The sequence below is a fragment of the Tenrec ecaudatus genome, chromosome 17, assembly GCF_050624435.1.
Source record: "Tenrec ecaudatus isolate mTenEca1 chromosome 17, mTenEca1.hap1, whole genome shotgun sequence".
Classification (NCBI taxonomy): Eukaryota; Metazoa; Chordata; class Mammalia; order Afrosoricida; family Tenrecidae; genus Tenrec; species Tenrec ecaudatus.
The window spans coordinates 55,647,274-55,662,545 of NC_134546.1; the positions used below are offsets into that span (position 1 = coordinate 55,647,274).

Here is a 15,272-nt window from a genome sequence, read left to right on the forward strand (position 1 = left end):
CGCGCGCGCGCGTTGGGGTGGTGGTGGTGTAGATAGTGGGATTGGCTCATAGTAGATTCTATGTTGAATTCTAGTTGCGTGACTGCATCTGTCCAACTCAGTAAGCAGCCCCAGGAGAGGCGGCATGGCCCCTATGCCCTGTCCACTCTGTGTACTGGGGCACTTAGTGTACTGGGGGCAGAAGCCGTCCTCCACTCAGCCAGTGGGGCTGGTGTCCCCACTGTCCCCCAAGTTATCTGCCTTGGCTTGGGCTCTGCAGGCTCCTCCCCACTTCTGCTGGGGCTCATCTCCTGGGAAGCAGCCCCACTCAGGCCCATGCCTAATGTATGTGGAGCCCAGGGCAGGGGCGTCCTGGAGGCTCAGCACGCACACACTTGGGGGGGTGTTCCCCTCTTGGGAAGGTGGATATTAGAAAGATGCCCACACAGTCCTGAGAAGTCAGGTGAGGTCCATTTGGGCAAAGATTTGGGGTCTTGGGCACTGAGAGTGTAGCAAGGGCTTGGCCTCTGGGGACTGTTTACTGGGCACTGTGGGAGGGGGCACAGGCTGGAAGGGGCAGAGGAGCATTTCTACAGACATATCCTCTCTGGCTGATCCTGCCCCACTCCTCCCCACCCCTCTCACACCCTGGTCCTGGTAGGCCAGGAAAGCAAGCCCACCCAGTGGCCAGTGGGTTCCCTGGCTGGGCAGCACCAGGCCTCCTCACCAGCAAGAGCGATAGGGCTGGGGGTGGGGGGCAGAGGGGCCCTGTGGAGTGAGAGGTGGGGGAGGGAAGGGCTGCCTGCAGGGGGCCTCGTTCAGCCGCTTGCATTCACCAAGACAATAAATCGACAAACACTTAATCTCTCTGCAAATGGAAACGCAGCCGTAAATATCCGCTGCCCCCCAGTAGCTGAGTGATGAGTCGCTTTATTAATCTTTTTAGTCCCAGGTGATGGATGGAGGAGGAAGGAAGGTTCCCCCAGGACTCCAGGGATGGGGGGAACAGGGAGAAGGGGGTCAGGGGTCTGAGAAGAGCCCTGTCTAGAGGGGGTCAGAGGGAGAGGCCTGGGTGAGCTGTGCTTCCTCCCCACCCCACCCCTCCCTCAGTCTCAAAGGGCCGCAGGAACCCAATGGCTGTTCATAAGCCTGCCCCCAAGTAGACGGCCATTCACAGCTCCCAGCTCCCAGCTCCCAGCACCCTCTATCCATACTCTCCTTATTCTTCCCCACAGCCCTAACTCAGGGAGACCGGCCCAGAGAGGCTGAGCGATTGATCCACGCTCACACAGCTCTCAATGGTGGACCAGGTCTCTCTGGAAACGGGTTTGAGGTCAAGGTCACTTCAAGGAGACAGCAGAGCATGGTGAGTGGAGGAAACGTGTGAGGCAGGCTCCGCTGAAGGAGCTGGGTCTGAGCCTATGGCTGGGCTGGGCTCCCTCCGCCTCCCTCCTCCGGTCCCACCTGTCCTGGTTTACCTGGGATGGTCTTATTTTTAGCACTGAGAGGCCCCTTGCACTAGGGACCACTCAGTCCTGGGCAAATAGGGACGGCTGCTCTCCTTATGGCAGTGGTTCTCAACCTTCCTAATGCCGCCACCCTTTAATGCAGTTCCTCATATTGTGGTGACCCCCCACCCCCAACCATAACATTTTCATTGCTACTTCATCACTGTAATTTTGCTACTTTGATGAATTGGGCAACCCCTGTAAAAGGGTCGGTTGACCTCCAAAGGGGTCTCGGCCCGCAGGTTGAGAACCACTGCCCTAGGGCCATGCCTAGGCAGGCTCACAGAACTAGGCTCATGGGCAGCTCTGTATCCCACCAGTTCCTCTTCTGAGTACCCCTAGCACATCCCTGGCCCCTTGTGTCCTGAGGGGCAAGCCGTGCTTGTGTGTTGTTGCTGTGTTGTGAGGTGCTTGTGTGTTGTTGCTGTGTTGTGAGGTGCTTGTGTATTGTGGCTGTGTTGCGAGGTGCTTGTGTGTTGTGAGGTGCTTCTGTGTTGTGGCTGTGTTGTGAGGTGCCGTCAAGTTGGTTCCTAGCAAGTCTTGGGACAATGAGAGAACCCAACACTGCCCTGACAATCATCGCTATGTTTGGGCCCATCGTTGCAGCCACTGTGTCCATGCATCTCACTGGGGGCCTTCCTCATTTTCTCTGACTCTGCCACTGGACACACCAAGGCGCCTCAGGAGAAAGGGCCCTGAGTCACCAGCCCACAGCCCTGGCTCCGAGCCCTACCCCTCAGCTGCTTTGTGACAGTTTAGGGGAAGACACAGCCTCTCTGGCCTTTAAGGGAACCTCATCCCCTTAAAGAAAGGTTTCTCCCTCCAGGGTGCAAAGTTACTGAGTTCCGCTCTTTATGGAAAGGCTGGAGGTTCAAGTGCACCAGGAGGTGCCTCCACTGGCAGGTGGGAGGTGTCCTTGGGGGAAAGAAAGTCAGTGCTAGCCCTATGGAGTGCATGTCCACTGTGACCACACCTGAGCCCGCCACACAGGTGCGGAGAGGCCACTGTTCCCCCCTTGAGGACACAGGTGCCCAGAAGGACTGAGGCCAAATGCTGGGCCCTGGCCATTTCCCAGCCATCCCACAAGAGCTGGTTAATGGGGTGGGCTGGGCCGGTGTGCACACCCCGGGGAAGAGGGCTTAAAGGGAAGGAGGGATGGAGGATCCTCTGGGGTCCAGCCACGCAAACAAAAGCTTTGTGCTCAGAGGGTGGGCAGGGATAAGGGGGCTGGGGAGGGGAGAGGTGGAGAGAGGGGATAGGCTTTCAAAGAGAGAATGAAAGAGATGAGTTATTCCAGGGTGGCGGGGTTGGAGAAACTCCACTGAATCTTTAAACAAGCCTTGTCAATTATTCATCCCCCAGAATGAGGGCCCTCGGGTAGGAGGCCACACATCTCAGAGCCGGGCGGGAGGAGGGAGGACGGGCGGAGCGCGTGTGAGCCGAAGCCGGAGACTCGGAGAGCAAGGAGTGGAGACAGGGCAGAGACTGGAAAGTACAGCACAGGCATATACCCATGCGCACGCGTGTGCGCGCACACACACGCTCTTGGACTAGCACTCAGCACCTCTGCCTGCTGTCCACCCCAAGCCTGGTACCTCCTCCAGGAAGCCTTGCGTGCTTGTTTCTCACGCTGACCGGGGCGCGTGACGGGTGCTGGGCAATGCCAGTTAAGTGCCTCAGTTAGGAAGAAGCTACACCGTCCACCACACCCTGTCCCCTTGTTCACCACTCACCAAGGTCGCCTGCACACCTAGTCAGCACCACTGACCGGCCTTCCCAAGGGGGTGCACTCCTGCCTAATGGGGGCCTTCTGGAGCATGGGCACTCTGCCTTCTGATCTTTGCCACCTGCCCCGCAGAGCATGGAGCTGGGCACCTGGTAGAGGGATGAGTGTGTGTGGGGAGGGGGCTGAATGGGGAGCCCAGGCCCACGGCAGGCCTGTCATAAGGCTTCTTATGAACAGAGACTCTACAAGAATGCTCACCTTGCCTGCCAGCGCTCACCTGGGTGCTGAGAGACAAGTGTGGTTCAGCATGACGTAGGCCCAGGTATCAGCGGGGCCAAAGGGAAAATTCCTACAACCTGTGTCATGCTTAGAGCGCTTCCTGGCCCTGATAACCCTGAGCTCCCTGCTCACATCACCTGTCCCCCCAAACCCTCCTGGGATGCGCAGGAGTGCAGTACAAACTTCACCGAGCTCTCTGCCCCACGGGGCCCCGACACTGACCATGACAACCTCATCGACAGAGCCTTGACCCCAGGGCGTCCACCAGGAGCAGAGCTTTGCACTGTTGACAGAATAGCACTGGGAAGGTCTGCATTAGAACCAGAGACAGGGCGTGATGGCTGGATGGAAATAGGGAGCCCCTGTCGGATGGATGGGCAGGCAGGCCCTGGGCAGCAGGGTGCATACACGGCTTCCCCCCTCCCCCACTTCCAGCAGGCACAGCCCCTGCATCCCTCCCTTCCCGCCACTATTCCCAAGGCGCGCCTATCCGCAGCAAATGCTCAATTTCCTATTAAGCCAAAGTAGGCTCTGGAGGGAATCAGAGGCAAAATTGTTTCTTGGGCTCTAGGGGATGTGCGACAAGACCAGACCCAGACGCACACGCTCTGCTGAGAGGGGGACGGCAACGCGAGAGCCGAGGGAGGCGGCTAACCCTGTGGCCGCTACACCTGGAGCACCAAGGCACCAGGTCAAGGCTGCAGCCCAGGCTGGGCTGCTCTGATCAGTCGCCCCGATGGCTCCTCCGGGAAGTACACCCCGTTGGACTTATCCCTGCCTCCCAAGGGCAGTCTACTGCTATCCCAGTGTCTTCCTCTGCTGCGTCAGTCTGTCTTTGGCTTACACAGCCATGGCGGGTGCTCATCTGTGAACGGGTGCCCCTGCTGTACAGCCACGAGTGCTATCGCTCCGTGACTTGAATCTACGGCTATGCAACTACACTTTGCTGCTCCACCGTCATGTTCTACTTATTGCTCTCGGTCTTGGTCCATTGCTAGGTCATCTTGCTTGGCTGTTATGTAACAGTGACCCACGGACTCCATGGCTCCCTGCAGTGGTCACGGAGCTGTACCCTCTTGCTGCCCACCCATCTTCTATTGGTGGGAGCTGGGCCCTGCTGGCGCATGAAGAGGCAGGAGCTGGAGCTCTGCTGGGTCTGCTGGGTCTCCCAAGGGCCAGAGGTGGGAATCGCCAGCAGGGTCCCTCTGAGTTGAGCGCGAGCCAAGTGGTCAGTCCAGTGCTGAGGAAGGCCGTGCTTAAGTCAGTGTACTTGAGTTCAAGGGCTGAGTCACGCTGTCTGAGTGGACCTGACCCATTAGCACATGAGGGCTGGCAAGCCAGTTTGGGTGGCCTTGCTCGGAGTCAGCAAAGGGGGAGTGGAGAGACCATCTAGTCTCTGCTGATGGGTCTGTGGGGTGCTTCCCAGGGTGGGTGCATGGGTGAGTTCTGGATATAGACCCAGTGGAACCAAGGCAGCACGTTTTGGAAAGTCCCTGGGGAATGGGGCCACGGGAGTCCCCTGCCTATGACCCCGGTGAAAAGTCTCTCAGAATCATGGCTCGGGGACCCGGGGACACATGCGCCTCCTCATTCCTCCTGTCACTTACGTGGCTCCCTCTCCCCCTTCAGGGCCAACCTTGACTCCTCCAGCTGTAGCTGAGTCCCTTTTCTTTAGGCACAACCCTTTAGGCCAGCGGTTCTCAACCTTCACATGCCTTGACCCTCTAATGCAGTTCCTCGTGTGGGGGTGACCCCCCAACCATGAAATTACTTTTGTTGCTACTTCATCACTGTCATTTTGCTACTGTTATGAATCGGGCGACCCCTGGGAAAGGGTCGTTCAGCCCCCAAAAGGGTCACGACCCATAGGTGGAGAACCGCTGCTTTAGACCAAAACTAACTGGTTCACTGTTCGTGACACTACCAACTCTAGACTCACTGCCGCCAAGTCCATTCTGACTCATAGGCCCGACAGCACAGGGGTTTCTAAGAGACTAACTCCTCGCGGGCGGGGGATGCTGGGGGTTCAAACTGCTGAGTGAGAGGTAAGCAGCCCAATGTGTAACCCACGCTGCCCATGGAATGCTGTTATTATGGCAGATTAAATGCTACTTCAACCTGTCAGTTTAGAAATATCTCCACAAATCAAATCCCTCCTCAGTCCTGCTTTTCTCCTTTTCTTTGGCACACCATTACCATCACCACCACCATCACCACCACCATCATCACCATCACCACCATCATCACCATTACCATCACCACCACCATCATCACCACCACCACTATCACCATCACCACCATCATTACCATCACCACCACCATCACCACCACCATCATCACCATCACCACCATTATCACCATCATCACCACCATCATCACCACCACCATCATCATCATCACCATCACCACCACCATCACCATCACCATCACCACCACCACCATCATCACCATCATCACCATCACCACCACCACCATCATCACCATCATCACCATCACCACCACCACCATCACCACTATCATCACCACCACCACCACCATCACCATCATAATAGAATTTGAAAAACAGAATGAAGACTCTGACCCTATCAGTTCCTTTCCTGTGCCCCACTCCCACTCCCAAACAAGTCTACAGGAATAAATATCTGTAGCTGAAGTCTCTCAAGTAATTTCCACCCTCAGACCCATGGACCCCAACTTAGATGCGGGGTTCGTTGCCCAGGCAGAAATCATCACCAACCCAGACCTGGAACCCCTGCCGTATGTAGTACCAGGGGAGGAGTCCGGTCCAGCCCCCAGGCAGCTAAGACCAGAGGTCTGTCCAGTCAGGCAGCATAGAGGACCTGCTCCCAGGAGTGGTTGGCTACAGGTAAGGGATGGTAAACTGGGTGGGAGGAGGGGCTTTTCTCTGCAGGGTGTGTCTAGGGGGAAATACCCCTCCTTTCTCCTGCCTCCTCTGCCACCCCCCTTTGAAGGGAACCTTTTCTTGCTTCTCTGGCCTTTAGGCCCCCCACCCCAACCCCCACCCCCGCTCCAGGACCTCTGCTCAGGGGCCCAGGAAGGGGAAGTCCTAGGACCAGGCGGCTGGGGCCAGAAGTCCTGGGTTTATTCATGCTACTGAAGATCTCCAAAGACAGGTCTTGATTGTCCAGCCCCTGTGAGACCTGAGTGGGAAGTCCAGCCTGGGAGCTGTCCACGCGCAGGGAGGGCAGAGGCCAGGGGAGGGAGGTGCTGAGATGGCCTTGGCTGTCGTGGTGCCTGCCCTGATTGACAGAGTGCCCTGCTCCAGGGTGGGCACAAGGGACAGCCCCCATGGCAGCTCCTTGGCCACCTCCAGCAGAGAGCAGCTCTCTACTCATCTGATGGGACATACTCCAGAAAGGTGCAGAAGTGCCCAGGGAAAATGGGGAGGTGGTCAGTGAAGGGGGGCAGGTCCTCAGAGGGTTCCCAGGGGTCCCCTAGTGGCTGGTGGTCTTGGTTGGGGCCTTTTCTCAGGATCTTCCGGAGCCGCCTTCCCCAGGGGAGCCACTGTGGGAGAAGGGAGGAGTCACACGTGGTCCTTTGAGGGTTTGGACAGGCCTGCCCCTCTGGTGGTGTATTACCCAGGCCTATGAACCAAGTATTGACCCCTCCCCAGATCAGAGACACCATCTCAGCCACCATGTGACGGCCACAAACCCTGCTAGACACACGGTCAGCTGGCTAACAGGACGAGACCTTAGTTCCCCGGTCAGGGACGTCGCTGACTTTGTGACCAAAGACAGTGTCCTCTCTCCTTGAGCCCTAGTTTTCCATTTTAGAAGCAAATCTTAATCTCTCCGTGGACTCCCGTCACCTGAGTCACACATTTCCACAAATATTCTGAATTGATAACGTCTTGAATGAATACGGTCCTGCCTCATAGGCGTTGAGGGATTTGTCGGGAGGCTTCATTCATAAGAGGAAGCAGCTCAGAAATGAGGAGCCCACCCTTTAATCATGGGGTTCCCCACAGGGGAACTTGAGGTGCCATGCCACCTACAGCAGGGGAGCCCTGTCCCCATGGCCTCTATCACAGTTCAAGCTCCCCCACCCCCCCTCCCCACATCCCAGGGAGACATACCCACCTTTTCCTTGACCATCTCTGGCATGTCCTTCACTTCCTGAGGGAAGGGGGTCTCCCCTGTGGAGCTCTCCGAGGACTTGGACCAGGACTCGCTGATGTAACCCAGATTCTCATCCAGGATCTTGAGATCCAGGATAGGCAGGGCCTTGCTGTTGTTTGGTGTCAGGAACCTTTCTGGCCTCTGGGAAGAGAAGGTGTAGACAACATTCCCATAGCCCTCTTCTCTGCTTGACCACTCCATCATCGGTGCACCCTCTACACCCCAACCCTCTCCTCCCCATGGTCAGAGGGCCCCTGCTCACCTTCTACCTCCCACCCTCATTCTCACGGGCACCAAGCCCTCCCCTTGCTGCCCCTCCAACGATGAAAGCTCTCTCCTGACTCAGAGCCTTTGCTCTGGCTGTGGGGCCGGAGAGCTCCCTGGAGCCTCTCTCGTCCTCGGTCTCAGCTCAGCTGTGCACTTCTCAGAGAGACCGAGGCCGCCCTTGTCCAAAGTAATCACGTCTCTGCATGACTCTTGTTCACATCATTCCATTCCATTATCCACTGGAGAATTGTGAGAAGGTACATTTGCTGGTTGGCTAGCTACCTCTTTACTCCAAGGCCCACATTAGCATGTAGGTTCCCCCTAAGCACAGACCCTGTTGGTCTCTCGCGCTCCGTTCATTGTAGGTCAACATATGCTTTTCTGTGCTCTGTGATCACACAAGGTACAGTCACAGCTTCCGAAGTCCCACACCCTTGGCTGGGTGCACTTCCCAGTGTACCTCTGTCCTCCTCGTCTTTTCAAACATTAAGCAAGTCTCTCTGCTCTCCACGCTTCATGGGCTTCTTCCTCCTTCCATGCCATTTTGCCTACTGTGGCAGTTACATCATCTCCTGTCAACTCGTGAAGGGGCGGAGCCTAGCCTGTCAATCAGGTTGCAGCTTGATGACCTCATTTGTAGGTGTGGCAGATGTAAATAGCTCGCTGGAGGCCAGACACACACACTCTCTGCTTCGTATTACTGATGACAAGACACATGGAGCTACGCTAGAGCCCTGAAGCTGGAGGAGCCACCTGGAGACCCCTGCCAGTGCTGAGATGCTTCCCCCACCAGTGGCTCCACAATATTTTCCACCTACTGGCCTGTGACCTTCCTGCATTTGACATCATTGCATGAGTCTGAAGAGGACTTTATAGATTGGGATCAGAAATATGGGCTGATATCGGACTTAAGTACTTGATCTTGATTGGGCTGGGATGTTTTCTTAACACACAATTACTATTATTTTTAATCATTTTATTAGGGGCATGTACAACTCTTATCAAAATCCATCCATAAATATTGTGCCAAGCACATTTGTACATTTGTTACCATCATCGTTCTCAAAACATTTACTTTCTACTTGAGCCCTTGGTATCAGCGCATTTTCCCTCCCTCCCCGCTGCCCCTCCCTCATGAACCCTTGATTAATTTATATATTATTTTGTCATGTCTTACACTGTGTAACATCTCCCTCCACCCACTTTTCTGTTGTCCAACCCCCAGGGAGGGGGTCATATGTAGATCCTTGTAATTGTTTTCCCCTTTCTACTCCACCTTCCCTCTAAACTCTCGGTATCGCCACCCTCACCACTGGTCCTGAAGGGTTCATCTGTCCTGGATTCCCTGTGTTCCCAGTTGCTATCTGTACCAGTATACATCCTCTGATCGAGCCAGATTTGTCAGGTAGAATTGGAATCATGATAGTTGGGGGGAGGAAAACATTAAAGAACTAGAGGAAAGTTGTATGTTTCATCATTGCTACACTGCACCTTGACTGGTTAGTCTCCTCCCCACGACCCTTTGTAAGGTGATGTCCAGTTGCCTACAGATGGGCTTTGGGTCCCCACTCCATACTCCTCCTCATTCACAATATGATTTTTTTGTTCTCTGATGCCTGATACCTGACCCCTTCAATACCTTGTGATCACACAGGCTGGTGTGCTTCTTCCATGTGGGTTTTGTTGCTTCTGAGCTAGATGGCCACTTGTTTACCTTCAAGCCTTTAAGACCCCAGATACTATATCTTTTGATAGCTGGGCACCATCAGCTTTCTTCACCACATTTGCTTATGCACCTGCTTTGTCTTCAGCAGTTGTGTGGGGAAGGTGAGCATCATGGAATGCCAGTTTAATAGAACAAAGTATTCTTGCATTGAGGGAGTACTTGAGTGGAGGCCCAATGTCCATTTGCTACCTTAATACTAAACCTATAAATATATGCACATAGATCTATTTACTTATCATCACAAATATATTTACATATGTACATGCCTGTATTTAGACCTCTATAAACGTTCTTTGCCTCCTAGTTCTTTCCTCTATTTCCTTTTACTTTCCTCTTGCCCCACTATTGCGCTCAGCCTTCATTTAGGTTTCAGTAATTCCTCTTGGTTACATTGCCCTTGATGAAGCCCTACCAGGCTTCTTACACTCTCTTAGCCACCGATTTTGGATCATTTGTTGCTCCCTTGTCCTTGGGTCTGTTAACCACTTCTTTTCCCCCACCTCCCCTCTCCCATGTCCCTCTGAAACCATCTATTCCATTTCCCCCCACCCCTGCATTGTTTATCCAGCCTATCTTATCTAGATAGACCTGCAGAGATAATAATATGCACAAAAACAAGACAGAGCAAAACAAAGGAAAACAAAACAACAACAAAAAATCAATGACGAAAAGAGCCTGTAAATAGTTCGAGATCTGTTTGTTGACCTTTAGGAGTGTTTTCGGGTGGAGTCTGATGCGTTGCTACACGCTGGCCCCAAAGTCTATTTTTTGAATTCCTCAGGACCTCCTTGCTCTGCTCCCCTTTCTGTTCTGCTGCACTCCCTCAGTGTTTTGCCTCGGTGTGGTGGGGTCAGATTGGGCACAATTCCCACAGTCTCCCCTATAATTACCCTTTTATATAAAGCTCTCTCTTATACACAATGAGTGTCTATGAATGTTTCTCTAGTCTGCCCAGACTCACACACCCAGTTTTCTCCTCCCTTACCAGGACGATTGCCCTCTCCTCTGCTTGTCTAGAATCTGTCTGCACTCAAATACTAGCCCCTGCAGGAAGTCCTGGCGCGTCCAGCCCAAGCTCGCAGCTCTGCTGGGTTCTTGCAGCCGGACTGCTCTCTAATTCCAGACTTACTGGTTATCTTTGTTTTTCTAGCAAAGCTTTAACTTCTTTCCACTCTGAGCAGGCTTTACGTCCCCCCACCCAGGGGTGGGGGTGAGGGATCTCTGAAATCTCTTAAAAATTTCTGAAAGCTGTGGCTGTCTGTAAACTATATCCCTTTCTCTTTAAAAATAATGCTGTGGTTGGCGGTACCCACGATTCCACGTTCTCTACATGTACAAATTCCGCGCGGTTGATTACATTCTTTGGGTTGTGCGATCAGTCCCATCCTCCTGAACTGTTCCTCCCTCCTTCACACACACTCGTGGTCCCCGCGTTTTCCACTTCATCCTCCCAGCTGTCGTCGTCAGTGTGACCCACAGAGAAGGCTCTCGAATGAGCACGGTGTCCACGGCAGATATTCTTGACTAATTAAGCTAAACGATGTTCTCGTTTGAGAAGACTTCGGGGGATCTTTCTGGTTTTTAAAAGTAGGTTCAGGGATTCAGCCAGCCTTTGTGGCTTCAGTGAGTCTAGAGTCCACACGCATCTGAAAATCTGTTTAGGATTTCCTCTCGTTTGATCAGGATTTCTCTGTGAAATCTTTGATCGAAGTGTTTAGTAGTGGTCGCTGGGCACCATCCAGTTCTTCTGGTCTCCCGCAGAGGAGGCAGTTCTGCCAATTTTCCCAACATCATTCCACCTCAGGTTTTGTAGGGACCGTAAGAGTGCCCACTCCCATTCTGTGTCAGATGTTGGAATCCCCTCTCTGCCACACAGCAGAGAAATCACCCTGAGTTTTAGAATGTTGTGCTAGAAGTCAATAGAGCAATGGGCACAATGCCAATCGGGAAAAATGCACTTAGAGTTGGAGGTTCCCAACATCTGATCTTGCACCAACAGGGAGGCATGATGTGTGCAGCGAGCTTCCCTTTAAGCGAATGCTCTCTCTGAATCACGAGCCAGGTGAACCGGTGCAATATTCTTGACTCGATCACAGGGGTTCATCTAGGAATGCAGTACATGAAGCCTTCTTAGGCTTATGTCAGTGGAATAAGGGATAATCACAGGGATAGACGGAGGAATCCAGGCCAGTTTGAGCCTGTTGTCCAGGATCTAAGGATCGTTCCAAAGAGAATGCAGATATCAAAAGACTCCGGATGGGAGCATGAGGCATTGAGTGACCCTGAGACATGTACAGGACAGTATAGTATGTATGCATATAATGTTATGTATATGGTATGTTGATTATATATACTCAGTACACTCCTACTTTCCCTCCATTCCTGCTCAGCCTGGGTGTTGATGTAAGCACATGCTTGTAATTATTGCAGACTTGTGTACATAACAGTATCTGCCTCTGTTTTCTGGTGCCGGGTTTTTTGGATCACTTATTGCATTTTATAACCAAGACTCTTGGTCTGTTTTGTCCACCAGCCCTGGATGTCTCTCCCATGTGCTCTTTCCACAAGTATGGTTCAGGGGAGGCAGAATTCACTCAGAGGCTCCCTCCAGAAATGAAGCCTTCCATCCTAGAACTTCCCGCAGCACCTCTGTGTAACATCTGGGTCAGAGCTGGAGGTTTCCCGGTTGAATGTTTTAAATAGCACAAAGCACCATATCCCCTGTCTCCTATTTGAATCTGCTGAGCCCCAGGTTGGCCACAGAGACATATTGTACTGCGGGTTCATAGGGTACTTGAGAGGACGAGGGAACGAATGAATAACTGTTTTACTCTTCCAGGGCAAAGACCAACTCCCCATTGACTGGGGCTGGGGCGAGATGCTGATTCAGGACCAGTAATGACATTTCTCCTCATTTCCAGGCAGAAAGCCAATCGTGATGCCCTGGATTTCATAGACTGCCCTCTAATCCAGTTAGGAGAGGAAGTAGAAGTAATGAAATCAAGGGAGAGGTCTCCAGAGGTCCCCTCATCAGTTCTAAAAGCAGGGGCCAGAGGCCTGAGCCTTCCCCTCCTCCCACAGCCAGTGTCTCCCAGACCTTCACCTTGGGCGGAGGGAGGCAACTCATGCATCCAGAGCCCACATTCCCTGATCCCTTATGGGAGCTGAGCACCCACGGGGTACTTGTAGGTGTACTCTGAAATTTACGATGTGAATTCATTTTACTTCATGTTAAAATAAAATAGTGACTGATGCTAGTCCAGACCAATGCCTTCCCTCCTTCAGTCTCTGCTGGGCAGGTGGGTGTTCCAGGAGGAGGGGAAGGACAGACAGTGTACTTTACACCTGTCCTGCCACCCCAACCCTTCCTTCTGACCCCAGGTCACCAGACTCAGGTACTGCCCTGCTCTGCTCAGCCCCATGGCCGGTCCTGCCTGCATCCTGGCCTGTGGGACTTGAGGTGAGATGAGTGAATGGTTTTTTTCTTTTTCTTTTCTTTTTTTACATTTTATTAGGGGCTCATCCAACTCTTATCACAATCCACACATATACATACATCAATTGTATAAAGCATATCCGTACATTCTTTGCCCTAATCACTCTCAAAGCATTTGCTCTCCACTTAAGCCCTCTGCATCAGGTCCTCGAATGGTTTTTATAGAAAAATCTTCAGACCTTCAAACAGGGCAAGCCATGCAAGGGAGGCTAGAAGCAGAAGCGCTTTCTGTGAGCAGAGAGACCCTGGAAAGACTTCAAGTGTCTTCTTGGGTGCCTAAGTCCTTCCTGATCATTCCTATTCTCTTGGCTGTCTCTGCTTGGGGGAAGAGTTATGCTGGCACACCCTTGGTCCTAGTGGGTCAGGAATTTGTCGGAGGCAGTACCAGGAGAAGCCAGGCGGCTAGATCAGTGGGGAAGGGTGGAGGTGGAGGAGGAAGCAATGCTCACATGAGACTTGGGGAGAAAGCACGGCCTTAGAGACTACGTACTTGTTATTTGGCCTTGCTTCTTCCTCTTTGCTCCATGTGTGGGCATAGGGTGGAGGTGGTGGGGAGAGGGAGACTGCTGGCTCACTCCACAAGTCTGCTTATTTGCTTCTCGATTTCAGCAGGGCCTGGTTCTGCCTAGAATCTCGCCTGCTAGGGCAGTGTGTGGCTGACAAGTGGCCCTTCTCTCGGTGGTTGCATGGTGGCAGCGCGTCCCGCTTCATTAGGGCTATAATTGGAGGCCGGCTTTGAAAGCTGAAAGCAATGCACAGCCATGCACCGACTCAGACTCAGCCCCCAGCCCACCAGCTCCTGCAGCTGCCCCACCAACACAGGGAAGAGATACCCCCTCTTCACGCCTCTCCGCCCTCACTCAGCTCCAGGCTTCGAGGGTCACCTGTCCATCTCCTCACCGTCCTCTCCCCGCCCCCCATAGACATACACATACACACATCCTCTGCCTCCTGCCCGCGCCATCCGTGCCCTAGATCCCTGGTCATGCAAAATGCAACAGTTCCAGCCTGCCCTGGCAATTATGGACCAGCCAGGCGGCAGCTGCTGTCCTTGGTGCTGAAAGCGCTCGCCTTCCGCCCTGCCTTGCTCCGGCCCCGCCCGGAGCCCTCTAGCTGGAGCCCACACGCTTCTTAATTCAATTAGCTGGCCCTGAACCCTCCCCGGGGAGCCAGGAGCGGAAACTGACAAATTCTGTTTAACAAAGACATTTGTCCCCCGCCCCGCCGGCTCTGGGCGCTGCCCGCCTGTATCCCGCTCATTAGGTAGCTAACAAAGTGCGTCCCTAGAAATCTGCTTCCAATCGCTAGTAATTCAGGAGGCCTGATGCGATTGTCTCCCCGATAAGGGCGTCTAGCCCGCTGGCAAGCGCCATAAGGAGCCCTGTGCAGCCCTCCCACCCCCCGCTTCTCCGCCCCCCTCAACAGTCGCCGCTTTGTCATTTCCTGTGGCTGCGGTTGTAGGTTCTTATCTCTGCAGCTGAAGACAAGGTCTCTCTAGACGACAGGCCCCTCAGAGCGGGCGGGCTGCCTCCCTGTACAATGAGAACCTCATTGCTACAATCCCATCTGGTGCCGGCGCAGCTGCGGCGGGCCTGAGGCTCCCAGGCTGTCTCGCAGGCAGCAGAGGGTTAATGTTCGGTGAGGGCCCGGATTCACTCCTCAGAACGCAGTGCCAGCGGGTTAATCCAAAAGCAAGTTTGGGGTCAGGGGAGGGGAGCTCGTGATAAGGATTCTGTTTTGTAATCCCGGTATTCAATAGAAGCCTGTTGTAGTTTGAGGGATGGGCTGCGAGCTCATTCCTGGTAACCGGAACCCTGTCTTTCAGCGTTCACTGGTTCCTGACATTCCTAATATATGGGTCAGTTCGGGCTCAAAGCCCTTCCTCAGTTTCCTGATGCAGAGTGGAAAGCCTGGGTCCTGGTGCCCAGGCCTCCACATCCTGGACCTGCCCAGCTCTCCTATCTCATTGCTTGTGACCAGTTACCATGAGGTCCCATGCGACTCATGGAGGCCTGTGCCTGTCAGAGGTTTGCACTGGCAGAAATTTGGGAAGCAGATCTTCCAAGACACCTCTGGGTGGACTCGACCTGTAGCTCTCTCAGTTAGCAGCCAAGTGCCTCACCTGTGGAGAAGAGAGCTGAGCAGGGGA

At 53.6% G+C, this 15,272-nt stretch overlaps 1 protein-coding gene across 1 annotated transcript in view; it reads right to left on the reverse strand.

Annotated features, from left to right (window-relative positions):
- CCDC33 (coiled-coil domain containing 33) overlaps nt 1-15,272 on the reverse strand; it is a 134,372-nt gene that overhangs the window by 29,965 nt on the left and 89,135 nt on the right. Inside the window, exon 13 of the mRNA XM_075535561.1 lies at nt 7,596-7,775. Coding sequence (XP_075391676.1) covers nt 7,596-7,775 — 180 coding nt within the window. The remainder of the gene's footprint in view (nt 1-7,595; nt 7,776-15,272) is intronic.